This window comes from Amblyomma mixtum, chromosome 5 (genome assembly GCF_055824585.1).
Source record: "Amblyomma mixtum isolate Tamu chromosome 5, ASM5582458v1, whole genome shotgun sequence".
In the NCBI taxonomy this organism is placed as follows: Eukaryota; Metazoa; Arthropoda; class Arachnida; order Ixodida; family Ixodidae; genus Amblyomma; species Amblyomma mixtum.
Window position 1 is genome coordinate 27,525,300 of NC_143016.1, and position 26,169 is coordinate 27,551,468.

General features: G+C 44.0%; 1 protein-coding gene and 1 long non-coding RNA gene across 6 annotated transcripts; one reads left to right on the forward strand and one right to left on the reverse strand.

Moving 5' to 3' along the window:
• Nucleotides 1–2,291: 2,291 nt before the first annotated feature.
• Nucleotides 2,292–26,027, reverse strand: MED11 (mediator complex subunit 11). Of its 2 annotated transcripts, none has more exons than XM_089543703.1 (5): nucleotides 25,954–26,027; nucleotides 6,666–6,745; nucleotides 6,469–6,550; nucleotides 5,929–6,069; nucleotides 2,292–3,051 (listed from the first exon to the last, which is right to left on the reverse strand). In XM_089543703.1, the coding sequence occupies exons 2-5, from the start codon at nucleotides 6,666–6,668 to the stop codon at nucleotides 2,867–2,869; spliced, it is 411 nt and encodes a 136-aa protein (XP_089399829.1). In that variant the 5' UTR covers nucleotides 6,669–6,745; nucleotides 25,954–26,027; the 3' UTR covers nucleotides 2,292–2,866. The 2 variants fall into 2 exon arrangements, with proteins under 2 accessions (XP_089399829.1, XP_089399828.1); XM_089543702.1 differs by having other exon boundaries at nucleotides 6,666–6,753; nucleotides 25,953–26,005.
• On the forward strand, nucleotides 6,765–15,656 carry LOC149341597 (uncharacterized). 4 transcript variants are annotated; one of them, XR_016282945.1, is made up of 5 exons: nucleotides 6,765–6,995; nucleotides 7,092–7,149; nucleotides 7,561–7,713; nucleotides 10,749–10,858; nucleotides 11,781–15,656. It is a non-coding gene; the product is annotated as an uncharacterized LOC149341597 (long non-coding RNA). The 4 variants fall into 4 exon arrangements; XR_016282946.1 differs by lacking the exon at nucleotides 10,749–10,858 and having other exon boundaries at nucleotides 6,777–6,995; XR_016282943.1 differs by lacking the exon at nucleotides 10,749–10,858 and having other exon boundaries at nucleotides 6,859–6,995; nucleotides 15,476–15,656.
• Nucleotides 26,028–26,169: the final 142 nt, after the last annotated feature.

Here is a 26,169-nt window from a genome sequence, read left to right on the forward strand (position 1 = left end):
TGCCTCCATGGGCAATGTAAAGGCTAGCTTAAATGCTGCCGAGAACAGTCTTCTACAATCAGGAAGCAGGGCTTGTCGTGCAGCTGGGAAGTTTCATTTTTACGACAAGGTCTGTATAACGTACAGTCAGTTCAGTGATAATCCAGTGGGCCTCCAAGCTTATCTTTGTATTCGCCTCATCTGAGAACCTTTTGCATGACAGTCTTGAAAAAGAACGGATGTATGTATCTTGATGCAGTAACGGTAATGGCAACTACCGTATGTAATTTGTGAAGGCTCATAGGAGATCAGAACAAAGGCCTTCCTTTGTACCACTGTTTTCTCCCTTCCTTTTTTGCATTTGTAGCCGAGGTTGCGCCTCGCCTTGACTGTGATTTGTGTATTGGTCGATCCCCAGTTTGGAGAACACAATTTCGAAGAAAAAAGACCGGCTTCAATCTATACGATAATTATATTTGCCTGAAACTTAAGTTTCCACAAAAATACTGCACGTTACCCCAGCATTCTGCTCTCGTCCTCCACCTGCCTTTGCGCTGTTGCTTATTATGCCATCTGCCGACTGGTGAGTACAAGTTGAACAGAATGCTTGGTTGAGTTTTGTTGAAGCAGCAGCCTGTCACTCAAAACATTATGGAAAAAAAAATAGGCAGACGCGCATCACAAATGTTTAAGGCCCCTAGTTTCCTACGATTCCAGGATTACGCAAAAAGTTGTGGATTTTGGCATCTTTCATGGAATTGTGTGTTAGTAGCCACTTTATTGTATTTGTGCATGTCAGAAGGAATGACAGAACAGTGAAAATGTGATTAATTTAAATGTCTGAATTCTCTTGAAATATAGAATCTTGTAACAAACAAAATTCTGCTGGTGCCTTGAATGCTTGCTTCCCCATGTGCTCAAACAAGCTAGCATGTCAAGTGCCGTGGTTTTGACATCACTGGCGTCTGTCGAAAGCAGTATTGCCACATTTGAACAAATATAATGCAAGTTTTTCATTTTTTTTTAATAATCAGCTTCAGAAAGCGCCTTGCATTATATCTAAAACTAAGCTAATATAGCACGAATTTGAGAGCGTTGGTTCTCATTAGCTCGTTCAATTTCACGCTGTCGACGTTGTCGGCGTCCGCAGAGCCACCTGCCTCAGCTGGCAGGTGAAAAATTGGAGAGTAAAAACCCTCTCCACTTTTATGGGAGATAGGCAGAGGGAAGCAGAAGAGGGATAAGGGATAGAGGGTGGGAGGCAAAAGGTGGCCTAGTGGCTTGGGCATCTGCTTCAGCTATGGGAGGTGGTTGGTCTGAACCCCACCGCTGGACAAGGATGGGTGCAAGGGCATTCACATTGCACACTCGTAACCGCCCTGCGATTTTTTTTTTTCCTGCTGTTCTTCAAGATACCCACAAGGCTCATGAGCTACAAGAAAAAGCTAATTTATCTACCACCTTGGGTCATAGAGGCAAAGCACGCGGCTGCTTCTGCACAAAAAGCCGCATGCATTAATGCACGGGAGGCTTCACGCGGAATATTTGATTTTTGTTCCAACTTCGCGCAATTTGAAGTTTCAGCTGCAGAAAATCAGGGGCCTTACGAACGGTTGTGCGCATGAAAGAGCTGTGCTGTACTTGAGCATTGCAAACCAGGAGCAGGCTACACAAAAAAAATGCAGATAAATGCGTGTGTATACTGCAAGCAGTTAAATGGGAATGCTGCCATTTCCCAGCAGAGATTGTGATCCCACACGAACTTGCAGTGTCATCTTCTCCATTAACAAGGTTGGCAGAGAAATGGCTCTCTGCCATGCTGTGCCATTAGTAACCTCTGCACAGAAAACCTCGATTTCGTGTCACTCTTTTCCATAACACTGGCTGAAAGGTTTCCAGCGACATAGGGCACACAGCAACATATGTTGGCCACTGGCATCGTTAGCAACCTTTCTTTGAGCGCTATCTCTCTTCTCATTTTGTGGGGAAAAAATTAATGGAAGAAATGTGTGGCTGTGATGTGCCTCTGCTGATTGGCCATCTTGCACTACAATAAGAGTGCTAAGTCGGGTCCTAAAAAGCATCTTCATGTTTAAAATGCCACATAGCTGTACTAGCAAACAGCACCATGTGAAAGCCTTCAATACCAAAAGCCTTGTAGTATGAAACCTCTTCCGAGTCTGAGGCAGAAAGCACTTGCACTGGTGAAATGTGACAAATATTCGACACAACCGGGAGTTCAAAAGTAGGTTAGAAGTGGGGATGTCCAGTTTTCAGTTTATGAAAATTGTATTCCGAAATCACACTGCATCTCTCTTTTGAAAAGCCTTTATTACCAAACGAGATAATAAAAGAACCATCCATTTTTCAAAAGGCTCACTGAAGATTCTTGGAAACATAGCGCAAAAAAGACAAAGGCGACACAACAGTCGGGACTGGTGCTGTCATCCTTGTCCTTTTTGTGCTATGTTTCCTAGAACTTCAAACCAACTAGCCCAAACCAAGCTGTTGCTCACTAAAGAGTTGGTGAGCTTGTGAATTTTTGCTACGCAAACAGATGAAGCCTTTCTTACAACTATAATGGAGCAAGTGCATTTAGTTCAGTAGATCCCATTAGGATCACTTTGTTTTGGCTGTTGGGACCGAAATGGTTTACATAAAAAATGCACTGCTTTCATGGAACTCACAGACACTTTCAGCTGCACACAACAACATGAGCAAAGCACAGTATAGAGTAAATTCTCATACAGCATGAAATGATTGTTTCACGTCTACTCTACGCGCTTCAGATCACTTTTGTAGCAGCTTCAAAACATGCACCCAAGTTCTCAGTACAGTGCAATAGCACCATCGTAAGAAAACACACACACACACATCTGCAGAGTTCTCAGGAGTCCTGCTCTTGCTGGGGTTGTTGTATCTGCTGCTGTAGTGGGGGCTGCTGCTGTGGCTGCTCCTGCTGGTGCCGCAGCCGTTCCAGTTCATTCATGCGTGACCGGGCATGCTCAAGCCGATGAAGGGCCATGTGGAATACTTTCTGCGCTGCATAGCTTGAGCCTTCATGTGGTTGCACTAGAGAAATGGGAACAGAGGTTCATCTATATCACTGCCTCCTTAGTCAACAGTGGGCATTACCTAAGGGGAGGCTTTGGTTTTAAAATGAAAATTTTTATTACTGGAGATATCGTAGTGAAGTTAGGCGTAGTATTTATTTCTCCTTCCTGTTTTCAAAAATATTAGTTTCAGTATATCTCTCAATCAGTTCCCATATTGTGGGAAAATAACAGAATCCTAATCAGTTAATTTCTTGCAGGTCATTAAGACAGATTCTTTCAATATTTTTTGGTTTCGATTGAAATGGAGCTGCAGCCAAAGACCTGTCATCTGGAGCTATGCTATCCACGTTGTTGTTGAGGTGCATCACCTTAAGTCCAAGCCCTATAATTACGAAATAAATTAGGTGACATTATGGTTCACAAAATCTGATATGTTTGACTCAGCCAAAAAAAAAAAAACCATAGTTCCATCAGTTTAGTTCTTTCTGAATTCAACGGTATAAGATTAATTAAAACTGCACCATAAAAACGTAACAAAAGCTTCCGTAAGGCTAGTCATGTAGGTGGAAAGCTCGAAGCTGAGAAAATTCGCGCGTTGGCATGCGCATTTGAATTGTGCATGCCAATCATTCGGAGATCGTTGTAGAGGGCTCACAAAAATGTGCAATGTGGACATTCCAAGAGGACTTCACATTAGTAAGTAAGACCGGTATGTAGGGCAGGGCACCAGCTTTTGAATAAGACCCAGATGGCAGCCATCGGGGACATGGTTGCGGAAAGCAAAGGGCGCGAAGTGCTGCCGCATTTCGCTTCGATATCCATTTTTTCTATTTCATTTCACGCCCTTTAACTTCTATTTGCACTCAAGGTCGCTCTCAGAGAAGGCGCAGCTACAAGCTTCATCTGTAAGCACTGCATGCGCCGGCCGTGCTCAGAGGCCCGAGCCCATGGCTTCTAGCCCGGACCCAGCTTGGGCCCGTTCTCACAGCAGCTCAAGAGGTAAATCGCAGTGTGCAAGCAGTCTCCTGCTACACAAGAAGTGGCCAGCAAAGGTGCTTGTATCGCAATGACATTTGAAAAAAATTGGTTTGATAAACACAAAAAGAAGACAAGATAGGCAGATCGCGTGCTCAGCTTTTTCAACAGTGATCTTGTCTGCGAAAAGCCCCGAAGTTCACAGAGCCAAATGAAAAGGGTTGCACACACATGCAATAAGCTCTGTATTACCTCTATATTTTTAATGAGTCATTTTTTTTTAAGGTCCACGATGTCTAACAATATGAAAACATCCTCAAAGCTTTAGCAGTTACACTTTTTATTTTTTTAATGAGCGCGATTTCGTGAGTTTAGTTCACTGGCTGCAGTGGCCATGGAATGAAATGAATAAAGCCTTTATTACAATGGAGGGAAGGCTCTGAGCTGAAAAGCAAATACACCTGTTTATTGAGAAGATTGTGTTTGAAGACCCAAAGTGTCTTAAACCAATATGCCCTTTTCCAATGGAATTTCTCATAACATAGAGATGTGTTCCTAGGAGGCAAAGGCGGACAATCAAATACTATTTTTGAGTGCACCGCTACCCATCGAGCAATTAAATGAAGGTCTTTCTCTAGCGGTTCTCATGAGAATTCAAATGTCTAATCATAACAAAACTGAGCAGATGTGGAGCGCCTTCTGGTAGATCCGACGGCGGGCACTCGTTGATAGCGGCAACAGCACAAGCCAGCAGTGCTGTGCATTTTATTAGGAAAATGTACTCATGCAAATGAGCCATATGCCAGGCGTTACACCGCTCGACTAAGAATGCCGTTGTAGTGCAGTCCGCTACAGAATTTTGCGCCTTTTCTAACTACTCTTGCATCGCCCAACGCAGTCAGATATGCTCGTTCCAAGTTACTAGGACATAGCTCTGTGACTGACGCTGATTGAACTCGGTCCACAAATGAGCTGTCTCTCATTCTGCAACAAAAAAGTAGTACTAGAGGTTTAAAATAAACCATAGGAAAGATTTATTTTAACGCCAGGATTTCTTCATTTCCAAAACAATCTGGGCTAAAAAAAAATTGTATTGTTTTTAATTTTTCTCGCATGAGGAAAATGTAATATAGCAGACACCAAAAATAAGTAAATAAGCGTTGAGTGCTTTTTTCCCAACCAACATCATGGCCCTGCTTCATCTGTGTCGGTTCTAGAATGCCACACATGTATTTCACCCTGCAATAATGAACCATAAGCCCTACACAGCCCCTCTATGTACAGGCCCGAGCTCGGCCTGGGCCTGCAACTTCAAGCCCAGGCCCAGCCCAGGTGCGGCGAAACAGTACACGTTCTGGCCCGGCCTAGCCAGCCCGAGCTCATGCAGTGCTCTAATTCAAGCTGTAGAAGCGCATACGAACATACAGACCAGATATACCAAAATCAATAAAGAACCTACAGCAAGGTAATTTTAACATTACAGATCACTTTCAAGGGCAAGCAATGAGTTGGGTTGTTCCTTGAAAAGGATTTCCAGTTTGTGAATTGATGTTTCCTTGAAAGGCATTGGTTCAATATGTAGGGCTCTCGGAAAAGAAAAATTGTTGTTACTTCAAGTCTGCTATTCATGTGGCTATGTGGGTCAGAACAGATGTAAAAGCCAGTGTAGGCCATGGAGACGTACCGTTGTATAAATGTTCAGCAATGTGAGGGTACTAACAGATGACAAAATGCGATCTAGCACAGTATATTTTCATCAGCCATCCTTACGACAATATTCAGAATGTTGGCTGAACGCGTGATAATGGTATGCCTATTTAACTACGCCTCATGGTTTCTTTCAAGCGGTATTTTTTTTTTCTCAACAAGTAATTTCGCACTCAAGGGACTTACGGCACGACTCCATTACATCACTTACCAGTGGAAACTTGCGTGAGATAAAGTATATGTTTGGTCAGAGCGGCCTCGACGTTCTGTAATGTAGTAAGGAAGCTCGATGTGTGTGACTCCACTTGCTTCATGCTGGGCTTTTCTCGACTAAGCTCGAGGCATGCCTGACCTGTGGCAAGAGATAACGAGTCGCATCTTTACCTCGGTTACAAGGATCGCTGGAGAAACGAAATAACTTCAATGAACCACAAGGAACGAGAATATCGTTCGCGTATGCCAAACTGTGACATTCTGTATCGGTGGTTCCCGTTTCTGACTGCTACGTTGCTTACTAGCAACTACGTACGGCCAGTTGTCGACTCCGAAGCAATGGCACATACGACGGTGGGGGATTGGCCAGAGTTTGGTGGAGATTCAAACAGGAGAAAAATTCATCCAGACTTATCTCAAACGATTTATAAATAAAAACTGAGGGATCTGGGAAAATGAATAACGAATTTTGAGACATTTTGAGGAGATTGGAATGAAAATCGAGGAAACAAAGAGGTGAGGGTAAGAAAATATTTACCTGCGCTTTGCAGGGCAGCAGAAACCTCTTTCTCGATCTCTTCCAGCTCTTTGAGTTTCATCTTCAGATTTGTCATTGAATTCTGCAACACCAACGTGCACCCCATGAAGACATTCTGAAGCGTCCGTAGCAGAGTTGAATTTGAGCTAAACAACTAGGAAGTCAAACATAAAACAAACAGATGTTTGAGAACTTACCATGTCGAAATATATATCGCAGGTTCTTGTAATGTACCTGATGAAAGAAGCGGACGCTCTGAAACTTGCTCAGCTTGCTTGCATTGCTCGCATTGCAGGAAGTGTCTCCTGCGACCCGGTCGCAATAACGCAAGCGTTATTTTCACCCGTGACGTCGCGTCCGGTTTAAAAAATGACGCCACGTCCGGCCATTTTTTTGTTGTTTTTGTCATGTTTGAGCCGAGCTACAGCCGAGCCGAGCATTGCTTGCAGTAGGAGAATGGACGGACGGTGGGAGCTACGCGCGCTCGTGTTGCCCGTGAGCAATTTCTCTGTTCTTCCTGTCTTTTGGTATGTATGTACTGTATGTATTGAGTGATTGCCCGTTATATGGCATTCGGCATTTCATTTTGAACTTCCTTGCGCCCGAATATTTTGTGTTTGCAGATCACCCAGGACTAGCACTGAGCCCGCTTGCCCGGCAGTGGACACAAAGGCCCTAAAGGTGAGACTCGTCTGTTTTATCCTGAGTTCTGCTCAAAAGCTCAGTGCAGTTCGACAGAAGAGAATATGCTCTGAGTATGTTGTACCTTTTGTCAGCCCGGCCAAACGTAACTTTTGGTCATGTAAAACAGGCATGGTTAGCCTGCGCCCGAAAAAAAGGCGGGAAACTTTTAACAGTCCAGTTGAACTAACCGTTTATGCGGTGAGTTTTGTGCGCGGTCCGATTTTTTGTGCCCCCGCTAATAGAAAAGTGTATAGATTACTGATTTAATGGTTCATTTTACAGTTGTGTTGCTGTTTATCCATACGAGCCGCTTTCTGAAACAGGGGCACTAATTGCGGCGAGATAGGCGATTACGCTTTGGTGTCTGCAGCGCGTAAACATGTTCTTTTAAATTTATTTCCATTTCAGAAAACGGCACTTCAAAAACCGAAATGCAGTTTACTTGTATGCACGGACCTTCCCGATTCCTGCATCGAGTCCGGCGTTCTCTTGCTGGCGCAGAGGCTGAACAAAATGGGACGATAGAATGCGGAAGCAGCAAAGGCTTTAAGGCGCCACTAGGTGAGCTCTCCACCTCCTGTGAATTTTAAAACTAGTGCTGTGCCACCTGCACTGAGCTTCAGTATTACACGGGGAAGGTGATTGGACCCACGTAGCTAACTAGCATGGAGCGCATGAGGCTACTGGAAAAGCAAGCTTTCTTTTATTAAGAGCTTATTACAGGTGATACTGCAAAGAGTCCTTAAGAAGGGGATCATTGTGGACAAAGTGCTTGATGTCCTTTGATATTTTGGAAGCTTGTGAGTTGCATAAAGCTCACAAGGCACTGTTGCAGTGTGTGACAGGTCATTGTGGTAATGATGATTATGTGGCCATTTGCTTTGCACGAGTGAGTGGCAGTTTTTCGCCCTGGCTGTCAAGTAGAAAGAAAAAACAAAAAGAAAATGTGGGAACATTAACTCTTAATGTGGCTTTTACCTGCAGACACCAGGTGAACAAAGCCTGCCCGTATAGTGAACAAAGCAACTCTGCTGTTACGGATCTAGCAAATTATAATTTTGAAAGTGGGCCTCCTGCTGTGAAACCGGGAACGTTTGTGCCCCTAGAGACAAGCAGAGGCGAGAAGCCATAGGCGAATGTAGGTAGGACAGGTAGCTGAACGAGGGAGTAGTTCCCATATTTGAAGAACACATGGAAAGACAAGGACGAGGCGTTGTTTGTGTTGTTCCTTCTATGTTTGTCTCTTTTTTTCCCCCCCACAAGTTAAAAGTCGATATTTGCTGTAGTTTCACTTTTTGAGGCAGCCAAAAGATAGAGCACAGGGATGACTCACACAGCATTAGTGTTTTCGTTTCGTTCCTACTGTTTTGTGTACTTGCACCTCTTGACCTCAAATGCGGCATTGTCATGATCTTACGTGGTGCTATGCTGCACACCTATGGGTGTGTGGCATTCAGGTTCAAGCACCAACATAGGGCTTCCAGTGCAGCAGGAATTATGAGAGGGAAAAAAGCCTCAAGGATGGGGATGGGCAGTTTAGCTCTTCAGTTTGCTTTTTGTGAAAAATTCTGTGGCAGGAGGTTACATGTCAGCCCACCCCTTATGTAATGCTGCCTTTGGGCCGTTGAGGTACAGATAAACTGATAAATAAACAACAAAAAGTAGTTTCTGTTCAGACAGTATAATTCGCAGCTTTGGTGGAGGATTTTCTGTGGCCCCTTCAGGGAGTGTTTACCCAGAAATTGTAGTTATTCCTTAATGCCTCTTGGTCCGAAGAACCAAACAGTAATCAATTGCCCTCATGCCTCTTGATGAGGGAATCTGAGAGGTTGAAATGATAATTTACCATAGCTGTAAACAGTAATGGCTGGGTGTATCGCCGGAGAGAACCGAGTTCATCTACTGGACTGAGTGGTAAGAATTTCGGGTTGGTTAAAGCACAGATGGCTTAACATCATATCGCCAGATCTTGCACTGTTGGCGTGTGTGATTGTTGCGGTATATGTGGCTGGTGAGCTGTCAACTTGGGTGTGACAAAAGTTGTAAGCTCAGCCAGACATGCCTGTGCTGTTTGAGCTCTGGGCAAGAGCTTTGAGCGAGGCCACTGCATTGTGTCCCTGTTGTACATTTGGCTTTTGTGGTGCTCCAACTTCCTCCTTCCCCCACCTTTGCTCTGAATGTCGCCATGGGAGTGAGAGAAATTGGTGTGATGTAATTAGAGCAGTGGCATGGCCATAAGATCCATCCGCACAGTACCACTTATAGGTTGTTTGATGGTTTGGCACCGCGGTCAGGATTGGGGTGAGTTGTGAGTGGGCCACTGTGGAAAATGACATTAGACCAGCAGCAAACATGGCACCAATGGTGGAGAGCAAACTTTGATCTCTGTGTTGCCATTGTTGTCAAAGTTATCTGTGAGGCCATCGAGGGCAGCACCTGTTCTGAATGCATCGCATAGCAGTAGATCAGAACTTGACTTTTACACTTGGGTCATGGGCCTCACTGCAGGAGGTGTATCAGTCAGTTCAGATTTCACATTGAAATGCATCAAATTCAGCAACCTTACTAGTCATAAGTACAGTGAAACCTCATTAAGGTGTACCTCGTAGCACTGCAGAAAAACTATGTGCAAAGCGGCAATATGCCCAAACTGAAAGCGGCCTGAATATATCCACTTACCTGATAAAAAATGATTCCTGATCAATTTTTTAAAATGTGCACACGAAACCTTTTAACCTCATAGCTACCGTTCAGCCTCGAATGTGGCTTGAGCAGGGTATGTAATCCTAAGGCAAAATAACCGCTGGTCCTTAAGGGTCCTTAAAGAAGGCAAGCATAGCAGGGGGCGGCAGAAAGGTACATGGGCGGATAAGATTAAGCAGTTTGCCGGGATACGGCCACAGCTGGCAAAGGACAGGGTTAATTGGAGAGACATGGGAGAGGCCTTTGCCCTGCAGTGGGCGTAGTCAGGCTGATGATGATGATGGCACTGCCATCCTGCTGCAGAACATCTGCAAAGAGCCCTTCACAGGCAGCGTGGCTGTCAATACTGAGAGCTTCGCCCTGATGTGACACACTGCAGCTTATTTAATTTGGGAAGCACGCTATCCATGACAGCGTTGGTAATATGAGAACGCAATGAGAAGGGGCCGGACCACAGCTGCACAGTGGCGCAGATCAGCCGGCAACGCAGCAATGATAGGTGCGGCGCATGGAGGAAAACTGAAATCTGCTGCAGAAAGGCCAAGTCATGTGACAGCGATAAGCAGTAGCTATAGCAGTGGCACGTCTGCATGGCTAGGGTCGTGGCTGCTCGTACACCTGCACCTGCAAACAGGTTAGTGACGAGCCTCGGGTGTGGTGGGGACAGGCTGGCACCCCCCTTTCCTTACAATGGGAGGGAAGAGTTCTCTTTCCAGATGCGTCAAGCAGCTGCAAGTAGGCTAGGCATGTCAGCAACATGTCTTATTATGTCAGTGTGGCGTATGCATTAAAGCACTCATGAACTTTCCTTTTAAATAATATGCAGTTTAAAAAAACTGTGCAGCCAGTAGTTTTTTAAACTTTGGCATATACGTATCTTTACCTTCTCTCAGTATTGGTCACTGGCTACAAAACTGGAAAACTGCTCCTATGGAATTTTGGCTTGCGACAAAGACTGCTCCAAAATGCTCGTGGCCATTCCCTCCTCTGCACATGCTGTGTGGTGTGTAATATTCATTTTTCCCATGGGCATTGTCACATATGGCAAGCTGGGTGGTGTGTATCGTTTGCATAAGGACTTAAGGGCACTGAGAAATTCCCTAGGCAGCCGCTTGGCCACCCACTGATTTCAAGGTGATTGCACTCTGCTTTTCAATTAATGCTAAATCCTGACGTGATGGTGTCTGCAAATTTTTTTGCCACCTTCCCCCCCTCCCCCCCTTTTTTTGTCTCCTTTTATTATTTTTTTCTTGGATGTTGCAAGTGCTGTTTTATGCAAGAAGCTTGAATTAGGAGCTTCGAAAAATTTGATTGCTGGTCTGCACGTGATTGTCTCCATGTCCAGGTTTTGCGCCATTTCCTAATCCCTGGCATTTATTGGCACTTTCACTTCATTAAAAGTTTTGTGTGTGTGTGTGTGTGTGTGTGTGTGCTGGCACAAATTTTGGAAAGCTCTTTTTCTAGCGCTTGCAAGTTCTTTCTATATTTTCGTTTTTCATGGGGCTGGAGCTTCATGGCACATCCAGTCCATCAACTATTCCTTTGCATTTTCAGATACTTTGTCCCATTGCATTTGTGTAGTGTGGAGGAGCCGCCGCTGCTCTTAGGATGCTTTGTCTCCTTGCTTTCTTTCATAGCCTTCTCCGCAGTGCTCAGGTGCATTTGGGCAAAGTATCGAAAAATGATGACTAGCTTGGCTGGCATTTCCTCTTAGTCAATGAATGCACCATGCCGTCAGAATTTGACGAAATTATGGACATGTACACCGGGGAATCGTTTCAGAAAGTTATCCAGGATTTATATTGTGAAGAAATATAGTGTAACTTGCATAATTTTTGGGTTTGTTATGCGGCAGATTACACGAACCAAGAACAGAATAGCAAGGTTCTACTATATTTCTCTGAAGGGCTGTGATGGCTTTACAGGGTGTGTAGCAACCTTGAACCATCAGGGGAATTTTCTTTACCTGTAAAAATGAGTGAATTGGGAGGAATACGATCAAGAAAGTGGCCAAGTTGGAAAAAAGGACTGACTGAAATTAACGCAGTGGTCTGCCGCAAGTTTCAACGGTACTGTGAGTGCCCAGCACACGGTCTGTTCACATTGGCGTGGCATATTTTTGCTTCTAACATGTATGAGGCATGGCAGCCTGTCTGTTTTGGGTGCCTTTTTCTTGTCGTCCATGATGTGAGCATTGTATATACTGTTTCATTCTGTACAGGTTCCCGGACTCGACAGTTAATTTGGGCTGGTGCATATGGATAAACATAGCTGCATTCAAAAGTATTTTTTGTGGAATAAGCCGTAGTCGTAGCAATGTGCAGAGTTCATGCACTTTCAGTGTACTCATGCAAGGAGCCACGCCACCCTAGCGTGGCATCAAAATCAATCTGAAAATCTTGCTCTCAGGCCTCATCAATCTTGTGGGCCATTGCAGAAACAAGCAAATAGAGGCTAGTTTCTCTGCAGTTCGAGCTGTGATAAGGTCATAGGAAGCTGATATTTTTTATGGAAATCTCTTGGTGCTTGTCCCATGGCATTGCTGCTGTCGAAAGGGATGCCAGTGTGAGCACAGGGTGCCTTCATTGGAAAGGCAGGAAACGGCAGTACTTTTCACTGATTTAAAAACCAATCTTTGAAAGCCTGAAATAATCTCTGGCAGTACAATGAGAAGTTTATGAATCCCCTGAAAGCATGCGGAGTGTTTCGTTTAGATAATTTTCCAGCATTTTCTCAAAGTGGTGCTCTTTGTTTCTTCTGTAAAAGCACATATGGCCACCACTCTTATGAACCATTAAAAGAGAGCAGAAACTTGTGAGCATAATTTTAAGAAATTTCCAAATCTAAGAGCCCAGATCACTGAGGCACTTTTCGTCTGGTGAGAAGGAAAACAGCTGCCAAAATTGCTGCAGAGATTCCGAATTGAAATGTGCCAGCATCTGTGGGCCCGTTATGGCTAGGGATTCCAGTGTGGTGAAACCCATACACAAAAGTTAAGCGGGCCATGTCCCGTCCAGAATGGTGCATCTGGGACAGCATTTCACGGTGGGAGCTGTCTCTAGGTGTCACGAGGCAGCATGGAAGACGTAGTCTTGTCAAAGCTCTCAATCGCGTTGTGGCTTGAGCTGCTGTTCATTGATTTTTCGTGGAATCTTTTGTTTCTCAGCAGTGTGCCACATCACGTCATGCGCCTTTTCAGTGTGAACTGTGACAAGAGCATCTCCACTTGCCACCTTACAAATTCAAGCTGTCAGGTTTTTCCCTGCACACAGTTATGCTTTGGGCAAATTTTACCCTTCTACATGATTTCCTCTCATTCACTGAGATGCTTAGTAAGCATTAGGATGTGATAAATTATGAGAAGTAAAATATTGGTGTAGAATATTCCGTTTCATTGCTGCATTTTGAGGAAACATGTTTTTATTGTAATTGTAACTATCTGTATTGATATCTGAACTACTCTAGAATATTCAGTTGCATTTGCTGTGAATTTTATTGCTGTTATCTGCTTCAAAATGAAAAAATTGATGTTGCCACGCACTTGGTAGAGAACATCAAATGCTGGGAAGAATGAAGAAAAGGGTAGCCACCTATAATAAAGAGATGGACTTCGTAAAAGGAGCTTTCTCAAACAGGGGAAGCAAATCTCTTTTCAATGCAGCTTTTGCAGCTTCATTAATTTTTTTCTGTGAATTGATCATGTATACTGTCCATTATTATCGCCACTATGTTTCTCGCTTCGGCCGTCGGGAATTCAAAATGAGTAGCTTGCTGGACGCCCAGTTTTCATTTTCTTTGTTGAATGCTTCAGCTCGCCTAGATAGCATATTTAACTCAGGAATGCATTTAACGGCTACATTTTAGTCTTTTTGTCCGCAGATTTTTGTTATTCTGTGCACACCGCAAGGAAACTCGACTATGTAAACCATGCGGAAAGATATTTGTTTGAGTGGGATTAGATTCTTATTTTATGTGCAATGTGGATAGCAGCAATGCACTGCACTGGGTGCATTTCATCCAATGCAAGCAGATGCTGCTTTCAGTGGGCATCTAGATCACGAGGGCTTATCCAAGCTGCAACGGGAACAGGAGCATTGCTGAGAACTAGGTCTAATTTCATACATAGCAAAGCGCAAGGAAAGCAAATATTTATTTTAAAAATGCATTGTACAAAACAAATTTTATCTGCTTGTGAATGCGCAATATACTCGCAAGATCACCAAAAAGACTCCCAGAAATTGTTGCACCCTTTTATCCTTTTGGAATGGGCAGAGTGTTCCAAAGCGGCCGCCGCGGTGGCTCAGTGGCTATGGTGCTCGGCTGCTGACCCAAAAGACACGGGTTCGATCCCGGCCGCGGCAGCTGAATTTCTTTAGAGGAGAAATTCGAGGCCCGTGTACTGTGCGATGTCAGTGCACGTTAAAGAACCCCAGGTGGTCGAAATTTCCGGAGCCCTCCACTACGGCGTCTCTCATAGCCTTAGTCGCTTTGGGACGTTAAACCGCATAAACCAAACCAAACCAGAGTGTTCCAAAGCTAAATACAATGCTGAAATCACGTATTCGGACTGAGATCGTCCCAAGTGAGCTGCTTGGTTTCAGAACTCGACATTGCCCCTCACCCGCTTGGCTTTGCTAAGCATGTCATAGGACCGGCCGGCAATTCGAAAAGCCCTGCTATGCACAGCATGTGTACGAGAGCAGACGACGCAGCAGTCCCTTTGTCTACTTTTGGAGCCCGCGTGACCAGGGTTGATGCTCTTCCTTAGGAGTGACGTCATAACACACCCCGGCGCTCAGAAAGCGAAACCCCTCAGTATAAGTAGCACGGTAATAAATTATTTATAGTGCATATATGAATCGTGCAGCATGTGTCATGTATATGTGCCCTGGGGCCAACCAAAAAACAGACACCAACCAAAAATTTGTTGTCCCCCATTTTAAGATTTTGGGTTTAGTATATGGAGCTTTTGACCTCCTGTGTGCCAGTGTCGGAAGCTGCAAAAGGAAATGCGGCGTGTTGTGGGTTGGCCAAGCTTAACTGCCAAGACTTGAAACCTGATAATTTCATTCTCTTAATTAGTACTGGTCTGACCCAGTGAAAACCTTCCGTTGTTTGTCTTGACTATTTTCATTCTCTCTTGAGCTCTGTGCACACTTCTTTTTGAGTGTGGTTCTTCCAGCACATATTCAACAATGTTGCTTTTATCCTTTTTTTTTTTTCTTAGGTCTTTCAAATGTCCATGCACAAGGCGCGTAGGCTGCTGCGATAGTCTGTTGGGCGATGTTTAACAGTACCTTTTCCTGGGCTAGTTGGTGTGACATTGTGTTCACGAAAGTAAAAACAGCGCTAAATTCTACACAAACCACACAGACTGCAGCGCCCGTCTTGTCAGTCTCTCTGTGTGGTTTGTGTAGAATTTAGCACTGTTTTTACTTTCCTGAACACAATTGGGAGATGTTCTTATCTTTTTCTCTCTTGCATGCATTCCATTTTTTTGTGTGTGCATTTGTTTGTGGGTTTCTCCTGGTGGTTTATTAGTTGCATTTTACTTTTCTGAGCTTGCCCACTTTTGTTTTCTCTTTTCATGGCATCCAACCCTGCATATGGCTGACACTAGGGGAGGGACTGCAGCAACCGACCTTGCATGACGCAGCATTCTCTGGTCCAAGGCACCTATTCATCGTTCCAGGCTACTGGCTCAAGAACATGCTCACAAGTCTGCACCTTGGCCTACAAGCAGAATGACAATATACCCATTGCTGCCAGAACTGCTGTGCCAAATAAAGTATTCCTACCAACGTGCCTTGTCGGTGATTAATGAAGCATATGAATAGATTACTAACAACTTGGTTAGCCCTATAGAAAAATCATGTTACAAAACAGTCGGTTGAGACCGTACCCAGCCTCCACATTGTTTCCTCTGCAGAGCCGCATATTGCCTTTCTGTTTATGCCCCTGCAGCAGAAAATGTTGCACAAAGTTTATGAGGAAAAGAAATTTCACTGACAAGCTGCTCTGAGACTACTGCTAGAAGGGTACTGAAGCCCCGTGAAAATGTAGATCAGGTAATGAATGTTCGTGGGTGCTGCACGTGTACTTTTGATGCATAGGAGGGGCCAGTTTCAACTTTCTTTTACAGGTAGGTAGCATCTTTTCTGATTGCACCATCCCTTGATGTGGGATGCTTCTGCCTATACCACCACCTCATTCAGCACTGACAGTGCTAGGAAAGTGCTAGGCAACCATCCTAGCACTACTGGGGTTCCAACCCACTGCAAACTAGGCAGATTCTGTAGCGCTTGGCTCTCGCTGGCAGTTAGTGAAATTGGTATCTCCCTAAACTGCACTCTGAAAGAGCATAAAGAAAACTCTTCCACGGTAATTCATGCCATGCAACATGACATGGAAAACATCACGTGGCTAGTTCATCCATTGTTTTCAGGTTCAAGACATCTGCCAATTTCTATATGGTAGCTTCAGTCTGTTGCAAACTACATTTCTCTTGAAGGCAATTTTTGAGCAGGAATTGGGTTTCACCCAGTTTTCATGGTGATGCTTTGGGTGCACAAACTGGGTAATGTTGGTCTTTACCTGTTAACAAAGGGCCCTAAAAGTTTAAAATGATATTTGGTAAATTCGATTTACAGTCTTCTCTTACCGTTTCTGACCTATCTTTCCTCAAACAGAACAGTGGCTGATTGAATTCGCATCACTTGTTAATGTCAGATTTAATTTTTTTCTTGCTCTAACCCTTCTTAGCTGCTAAGGGCCATTATTGCCCGAGAGGTATGTAGGGTGTGTACTGTACACACACGGAAATCGCTTCATTCAAATCTGCGGTATTTACGAAAAGGTACTTCGGTCCCGTCAAAATCTCGTATTTCAGTGCGACAAAACTGCCGGCAGTACACGCTTATTCAACGGCCGTCCAGTTTACCTGTCCTGGCCGATGATGAAGCATGGCAGTGCAGCGTGCTGCACGCGGCCATCGTGTTTTCGACAGCCCCCGGACCGATAGTCTATGAAAGGCCATTACATGCACTATGCGCGCGTTGCTTGGTGTGGGTTGTGGTCTTTGCGGCTGCTTCACTGCAGTTCTTTTTTTTTTCCCTGCGCTCCTGTCACGACGTGGGACCAGTTTATTTTAGAACGTGCGAGGCCGATCGAGTGGCATCTATGAGGCGACGCTAATGCTGCCAGTGCTGATGAGCGGTCGCGTAAGAATGACAAGACCGGTGAATGAATTAAACTCTCTGGTCGGGCTTTCTTTATTCCGAACTCTGTGTGGAGAACTATTTTCGGTCCCCTTACCCTTAATTTCAAATCGGCATGATTTGAACAAATTTTCAGACCCTTAACAGTTTATGCCCGACCATTGGCGATTGGCGCTGCAACGATATATATCATTTTCATGGCGCGCACACAATTTGGCTCTAAACGTGATGGTCCTTGCCTTCATCTTCAAAAGTCTTGGCGCAAATCTCAAAAGTTTACTCGCAACAAACATAAATATAAGACTGCTCAAAGAGAACAGCACGCGGCTACAAAACCACCGTGCCGCACACACGTGTCCACTCCTGGCACCCTCAGTTCGAATAGAATTTGACCAAAAGTTTGAGCTAAGAAAGCGAGCACGAAACAACGAGAGTTCACCGTGTGCGTGTGTTTGAGGAAAGGTCGAGCACAATAGGTTTTGCCACTAAAAGCACTGATCGTGGTGCTTGCGTGCGGTACAGGGAAACGGTGATATCGATACGAGATGGAAGTACGCATGATATGTTGTTCCGCAGCTGGCGCTCCTATAGTCCTCACAATGAAAAGTGGAAGGATTGATTTTTTTTTTCTGCAAAACAAACCTCGAGTAGAACCCCGCTGTTACGTTCGCGGTTGCTGAATTTTAGCAGTGCTACGTTTTCATGAGCCAGTCCAGCTGCCATAGATCGAAACCCATGCATACGTAATTGAAACTCGATCGCCTGTATCCGTTACATAATGCAATTGTTGCATCATTTCCGCATCGCATGCCGCGGAAGTCGCCTCGCGGTGATAGTTTACACCGTTCCGGCATTTGTTCAATGCGTGTGCAATGTCAGTGCCGGGTAGAAAAAGCGAAACTATACACTCTATCGGCGCTTGTCCGCCGCTGTGTTAGGCGACTTCTGGCGGGAAGCCCCCACGCCAAAGCGAGCACGCTTGCAGAATAGGTGATTTTTGGTGCGGCTGTTGGCACAGTTACATCGCCGCTGCGATGCCAGCGCGAACGACCCTAACGCGCGAAAACGAAACTATGCCGCGGCAGACGGCACACGAGATGCAGTTGCGCGCGTTGGCTCCGACGGTTTTGTTTCTACCATCCGCTTTATTCTTGTCACCTGCACCTTAAGATACACAATTTCGAGATTTCAATAGGCGATGATCCTATGGGATTAATGTGGCCACCGCGATAACAGCGAAGAGGAGCGCGCGTACCGCACCTTCGCACGCTCCAGGCATGCTCCCTCTTAGCTGCTAAAACCCTTCCACAGACAGCTGCTCAGAAGCGGAATCAAAATTTGAGCTATATATATAGTTGGCATAGCATCATGGAAAAAATGGCACACTCATCACTTGTGTTGTTTGGTCTTCTTTGCTCATGCAGAACGATCCTGAGAACCACACAGCCTTGCTAATTACAGAAAAGGATATGGCGCACAATTCATAATAATAAAAAAAACTGCAGGCAACAGTGCACAATTTTTTTTCACTCAAAACATTCATCTGCTATGTTTCCTGGCTGTTACTTTTTTTTTTGCGGTCCTATGAAAAACTCTGCAGCAATGTGTTTTGTTGCATTTGATGCTCTGGTGCATTTAAAAACTATATGTGGACACTTGAGTGCACTCTCAACTCTCACTTTAGGTCGTACACACATGTGTGTAGCCCAAAAAAATTTAACTTCATATTGTCTCTCCCAGATGCACACAAATCACGTACATCACCACCTGGACAACATGACCACAGATGTCATGCATATTCAAGAATGCTGATTCCATGGCTGCAGTTGAGGTTTTCGGCCAGAAGCATGGGTAGCGGGGCGAGCTGGCACAGGTTGATCGCTTGCAACAGAGAAGTAATCACTAGCGAAATGCGTCGTAGTATGTGCACCGACATTTGCAGCTGAACTGGTTTTTACTGAAATGTGAAATTTTTAGTAGTCACTGAAGAAGAAAATAAGTAAAGTGTGTATTGCAGAAACAAAAAAAAAAATAAAAAAAACTAATTCAGCTGGTGAATGTGAGAGATTTCAGTTGCAAAGTATATATGCCAATCCTAATTTATCTTCCAGAAAGTACTCTACAAGCTATAATTAGTCCAAAAGTGATGGCCTACAGAGTGTTTCACTGAATGTGGCAATTTTTTAAATAGATTAAATACAGCTACGATATTTATTTAACCCGCAAGCTTGTAAATTAATATATAATATTTAACTTTTTACCAGTTACAGTAATGCCTCTTATTATAGCTGACCATAATATCCGCATCAGTTTTTAGATTCCTCAAATTGTGATTCTCTCGGCTGCAGTGCACTGAGTTTGGGGTGCCCAAATGGGCGAAACTGCACGGGCCAGGAGCGCTCGCAGCCACGCCTACGAGTGCATACCCAGCTCTTTCCTCGAGCAGTTCCCACTGCGGTCACTAAAGTATATACACACTTCATTCCCTACTACTGTTTTTCAAGCTCAGAAAAGCAAATCCCTTTAAGAGCTGTTAATTCCTCATAAAAGAACTAATCCCAGCTGGGACACACCGTGCAGAGAAAGATTACAGCAGAAGCCTTAACACAGCTGCAATACCTGCAGGTTTTTTACTGGTATCAACTGAAAATGTAGACAGTTTAGTCTGGCAAATCCCAACTGACCCCTGCTGAGATCACACACAACCCTGTGGTTTCCATAGCTGGTGACCAGTCGAAATCTGCCATTCTTGTGAAGTTGACCTGCTATTGACTAGGACAAACATTTGGCTTTTATTATGTCATTAACTAGAACAATTTGCAATGATATTTCAGGCACACTTCAGTTTTGATTACACAGTTTCACTTGGTTCCAGCTCGAACAGTGAAGCTGCTTTGCAAGAGAAGGTGTGGCATCATATATTAGCAAACAGCTATGATTCTTAATTTGAAACTGTGGCCAACAGATTTCTGGTTGAGACTGAGTAATATTAGTTCATATCAGCTGCAGCTATGTCAAATTCTCAGTTTAGGATGTTTCCCTTGCACGTATGTAAATCCAGATGACAATTGCCCAGTGAAAGCAAATTATATTTCACCTGAACTATAGCTTATCAGCTACTGCCTTCATGACTGTAGAAAAAAAGGCTTAAAGCTCCTTCAAGTAAGTGCAATATTTGTACAAGACCCACTTAAATTTCATTGAAAGGTATGACGGCATTTTCATCAAGCAGAGAGATACAGTAGGGATTAGAACTGCAATGTGGGACATGGGTCATATGGTTACTTGGTCATCACAAAGCTGAACTTTTCTTATTAAATAGAAGTAGAAATAATTTGCTTATTGTTAAGATGTCAGGTTGAAAGCTCTTGACTTTAGTTGTTATCAAAGCTGCTGAGGCAAGAAAATTGTGTAAAGCACCCATTAAAGGTGAAGCATGGAAGAAAATATCATCAGATGAGCCTGTGCTCACTGAAGAAATGATGCAGACAGTAAGAGCCAATAAGAGCCAACAGCCCCTGTAAAAGAATTTAAAGGCCCAGATTGCAGTTTAAATCAATCATATATCAGTATGTTCAGAACAATGCTTGCAAAGTTTCAAATCAGGTCATTTACTGAGCAAAGAAATAAAATGTACTGCACTCATTCTGCCCACACATTTTTGAAAAGGCATAAATGAATGCCTGACAGTGTAACAGACCTCTTTGCTGTTTTTCTTCCATTCACACAATATTAAATTAAAGATTACAAACAGCCAGACAATTGTAGATACATAAGGCCAAACTGTGCAATTACTCCTACCGGAGAATCAAAACAAGCAAAAGCTACAAGAAACAATTATTACAGGCACAACAAATACAGATTAATTTTTTCCTTTTTGATATGTTACAGTCATACTGATCCTAGTGTATCAATAATGAGAATGTGATTTTGCAAGAAGTGTGCTATCTAGTAGAATTGCTTTTCATGACATAGATTCTATTGTGCCGTGATTAAACATTTTCAGCCTCACCTTATTTATGTTCTTTCCCAAGATGCCATCTTGGAAAGGCACTTTCATTTAACTTGCACGCACACACACACACATCTTTTTCACTGCCAAAAGACTGTGTGTGGTAATGCAGCAAAACACTGAAGAATAATACAGCAGCTTCAGCTGGCCCTTTAGGCTGTGCACAGATGGTACAGTAAAGAGCTCTTTGTGTAATCCACCAAAGTTGTCAGGTGCATATATGCCAGTGTGCTGCCTTCCTATACCTAGCAAAAATTTTGTGGTTCCGATGGGAAGTGGATTTTGTTGAAAAGTTTGCTATGATCCCTATGCTAATCTGGAACGTTCCCTCTATTCCTGCAACATCATCATCATCATCGGCCTGACTACACCCACTGCAGGGCCTCTCCCATGTCTCTCCAATTAACCCTGTCCATTGCCAATTGCGGCTACCGTATCCCCACAAACTTCTTAATCTCATCCGCCAACCTAACTTTCCGCAGCCCCCTGCTACGTTTGCCTTCTCTTGGAATGCACTCCGTTACCCTTAAAGAGCAGCGGTTATCTTGCCTTCATATTACATGCCCTGCCCAAGCCCATTTCTTCCTCTTGATTTCAACTAGGATGTCATTAACCCACGTTTGTTCCCTCACCCACTCCGCCCTCTTCCAATCACCTGACGTTACGCCTATCATTTTTCTTTCCATAGCTCGCTGCGCTGTCCTTAACTTGAGCTGAACCCCATTGCCTTTCAATTACAGCATTACCCATAGCATCGGACCAGCTGATATGAACAAGATGGCTTTGGTGACCCTGGCACAAGATATCCACGGCACTTAATGTTGCATCATAACATGCGGCTGCTACAGCATCCATGCATGCGTGTGTTCCTTATTTTGAATGGGGGTGTTTGTGCTGCAGTTACATCTGAAGTGTCAAACAAACTTGCCTGAAACCTCGTTTTCCTCTTAATATATTTTGTTTACTGGTGATTATGTTGGAGTGCCTGTCTATTCTTTAGCTTGGTGGGTGCCATATATCAACTTTCTTCCCTTTGTATAAATTAAATAGACGATTCGTTGCTTCACCCCACGTCTTTAAATAATGCTGCTCATTTGCCTTCTTCTTTTTTGTATCGTATATAGGACAGTTGACTACTTGCTTTTGTTCTGCTGTTCAGTATGCTGTAATTAGTATTTGTGAGCAGTTTTTGAAGTTGAAGTTGAAAGTTTATTAAGGAATCCAAACAAAGTTTCAAACGTATGCAGCGAGAGGTCCCATGGTACAAGACTGCGGGCGGGACCTCCAAGTATGACCAAGTAGAACGAGCCCATGCTTGTTTATGGTTTGGTTTTATGCAGTTTATCGTACGTCCCAAAGTGACTCAGGCTATGAGGGATGCCGTAGTGGCGGGCTGTGGATAATTTCGACCACTTGGGGTTCATTAACGTGCACCGACATCACACAGTACAAAAGGCCTCTAGAATTACGGCTTCATTGAAATGAGGCCAACAAGACCGGGATCAGGCCCGCATCTTTCAGGTCAGCAGCTGGGCACCACAACTACTATGCCACCATGGCGGCTTGCCCATGCTTTTCATTCAGTGTTTCGGTATATACACTGCATTTGTCTTCACCTGTTGGGTCATCTTTCCAAGCCACTGACAGCAGTAGCTTTTTGTGGCGGCTCCCTCTTTGCATGAAAAGAAAATTCAATTTGAATTTGAAGAAATTATGCATTAAAATATTTTGTTTCATCACCTTACTTATTCACTCTCAAGGCTCAAGGGCATTATTTAGAGAAATGGGTGAACAGAACAAATTATTAACAGAACAAATCAGTTGCAGCTTTCTTGAAGGCGATGTTATTGGCGATCGCAGTGACAAAGGCAAAAAAGTGGTTCCTGTCGTTACTGGTGTGTGGAAAAAATGAATATATGACATGCAAGAACACAGGCTTTAAACATGTGGTCATTACGTGATGAAATATAGGGCTCATTGTAGTGCTCATGAAAAGCTGAACATCAGTGCACCAGAGGAAAGAAATAGCAGTTGTAAAACAGAAAACAAGACTGTCTGTACTGTTGAAACTGAATGGTAAAAAGAAAGAAAAATTTATAGCAAAGCAAAAGAAATATCAATATTGTCGTGACAAATTTGGCATCAAAAAGGCATTTGAAATGTTAAAAACATCTTGCCATCCTAATATCACTCCCAAATTTTAACAAGAATTGCAGACAATTTTAGTATGTGTGGTAAAATAACTATTTTGGTTCAAATTTAATACCCGCCTTGCTGCTCTGCCAATGCCAAAACTGGTAAAAATTTTTCTCGAAATATGCAATACCTAGAAGCACAATTCGAAGCACTTTTTGAACAACGTGTCCATACCTCTGGATTATAAAGTTGAGATTTCGGGGCATGGTCAAAGGTGTCTACCACTCATATTAATAAGATAGCAAGAGCTGAATTACAACTATCCAACATTAAAATGATCATTACACTGCAAGATCAAATAGCCCCAGTTGAAGGACTCATCATGCTTCTGCAAGTTCCAGTGGTTCTCTCTAAGCTGGTGCCAACAATACATGATCCCAGCTCTTTCAACAGCACTTCAATAAACCTTGTTAGCAGAGGCACGAAGTTGGCAGTGCACAAAGTGCCATGAAATTACGGCCGACCATGCTCACGTCGAGGACTTCATTTCAACAGCAACTAACATACAGAAATATCTACACAGCAGCAAGATTTATTACAACGAAAAAAAGGTTTTCCTTGCTGTTAACCAATACGAAGTTGCCGATTTTGAGTCCTTGTGACACTTACGGCCAAGTGAAATGTGCCTTGTGAATTGCTTATACGCATTGCTTACAAGGTGAGTTATTATTGAGAGAGTTGGCTTAGAATTGAAGAAAGCATGTCAGTTTGAGTAGTTTAAGCACACAAACAAGGAATGAAAACATAGGAAATCAGCTGTAAACAATCAATTTATTTCCTGGCTGAAGCACTGTACACAGGAAGAAATGAATCATTATTAGTATGGCTTCAATGCAATGCAATACTGCAATTAAATAAGAAATTCAAAAGACAAGCCAGTTATGAAAGTTGTTCACGTGCCATCATGTCTATGCTATTACAACCGGTACCCTAATCTCTTAAAAACGTTCGATCTCGTAGGTAAATGAATGCGTCTTAAAGGGGGGGGGGTATACTCCATTGCCACGCCATCTAGCATGACCTACTGACAGAATTAAGTATTCCCACAGAACACCACTGCAGTACACCAATTGTTTGTAATGTCTTTTCTGCCACCCATGCTTTCTAACACAAAATGTGCGTGGATTCAGTCAAGACAGCTTGAGAGAAGTGGTACAAAACAATTAAGGATTCCGAACCTGCTGGCCACCTTTTTGACGTTAATTGTGGAATATATTGTGGGCTTAGAGCACAACTGCTGTTAGCTTCGGTGCATAGGGCACATGTCGTGAAGTTTTCATCTTGCCTTAATAGTAGAATGAAACATTGGTCACTGACCATGTCGAACACGTTGATTGACATTTCAGAACCCTAACAGGTTGCTCGTTCAAAATGAAGGACTGGTCATGAAAACGCAGCTCCTTAACTAATCAGGGCAATGACTTTGCATAAGCCTGGTGAAGGTTTCCCTTTGTGACTGTCTTCAGCATCATCATAAAGGACTCCAGGTGCAGCCACACTTACAAAGTTCATTCAGTGGCAAATATTTCCACATTCTCCCACGCAATTTCGAGCCCTGGTTGTGCATGTTCTGCCACAGCAGCTGTTCGATTCCTGCCGACATCACTAGCTCTTTCAGACGCCTAGGTATGTTTCTAGCTGTCTCCCCCGATGTAGACCAAATTAATCGTCGCAAGGTAAACGATTCCAGGGAACTTCGAACGAGGCAGAGCATCTTCGGCACGTGGGCAATATTCACCTGGTGCATTTTGAAAACTCCTGCCCTTCGTCTGGAATGTACAGGGTCGTCAACTCTCAGTACGAACACGCGAGTGCGTGGCCCCACTCTGGAGGGCCACTGCGCACGACACGGCCGCGCATCGAAGCGAAGTGGTAGATGTCGTGAAGCACCACGCCCAGGTCCAACTTCTCCTGCGCCACTTGGCTGCGATGAGCGGCCGTGCCGGACGCAGTGGCCCTCCAGAGTGGGGCCATGCACTCGCGTGTTCAGGGTGGACGACCTTGTACATACGGAACCACTGCTCGCTTCAACTGACGAATGCCTCGGGGACTGCAAAACCACCGTGTCTGGATCGTATTTATGACCCTGGCCCCACGCTGTAATGAATTCACATTATTAACTTGCATATCCTCAGCGCAAATCAGGTTGAATGCTCGAAACGAATGAGCGCACATATGCCCACTCGCCCAACCCATAAATTACGCGAAATGAAAGCGCATTTTCATACGGTCGATTAATTATGACAAGGTTTTCCGGAGAAAGCTGGAGCGTCTTCGAAGGCACTGCACAAGCGCGAGCACACAAACAACGCAAGCACACAAGAGTCCTTTCAAAACGAATCAAGCGATCACAACGCGCCACGCAAAAGCCAAGGTCACATATACACGGTGAGAATGATGCAAAACGCCGGCATGACTTTACCACACCGCCTAAAATCCAAGCGCAACCCCGAAATCACACGTCCACGCGTTGACAGGCTGATCAAACGGATCAAACAAGCAAACGATGCAAAAACGGCGGCTCAAATCCCGTCCGCCAACAATAAACGAAGCCAAGGCAATCCATGGGTGAAAATAACGCTTTGGGCCGGCTTTTCGTTATTTCCACCGGGTCGCAATAACGCTTTGGCTTGGATTTCCGTTATTCTCACCCGGTCGCAATAACGCCGGCCCGCATTGCATGCGCTTTGAAGCCTGAATGATGCTCTCCTGGTTTTGGCTTCGACTAAGGCTTTTACACACAAACTAATATAAAGAATACTAATTACGTCTTTGTCGCTTTCCTTTTCATTATAAAACTCTTTACTGTCAATAATCTCACTTTATTGTGTTTTAGTGCGCTTTAAGAAAAAAAAGAAACTAATGGCTCAAAACTTGGCGCAGAAAGCG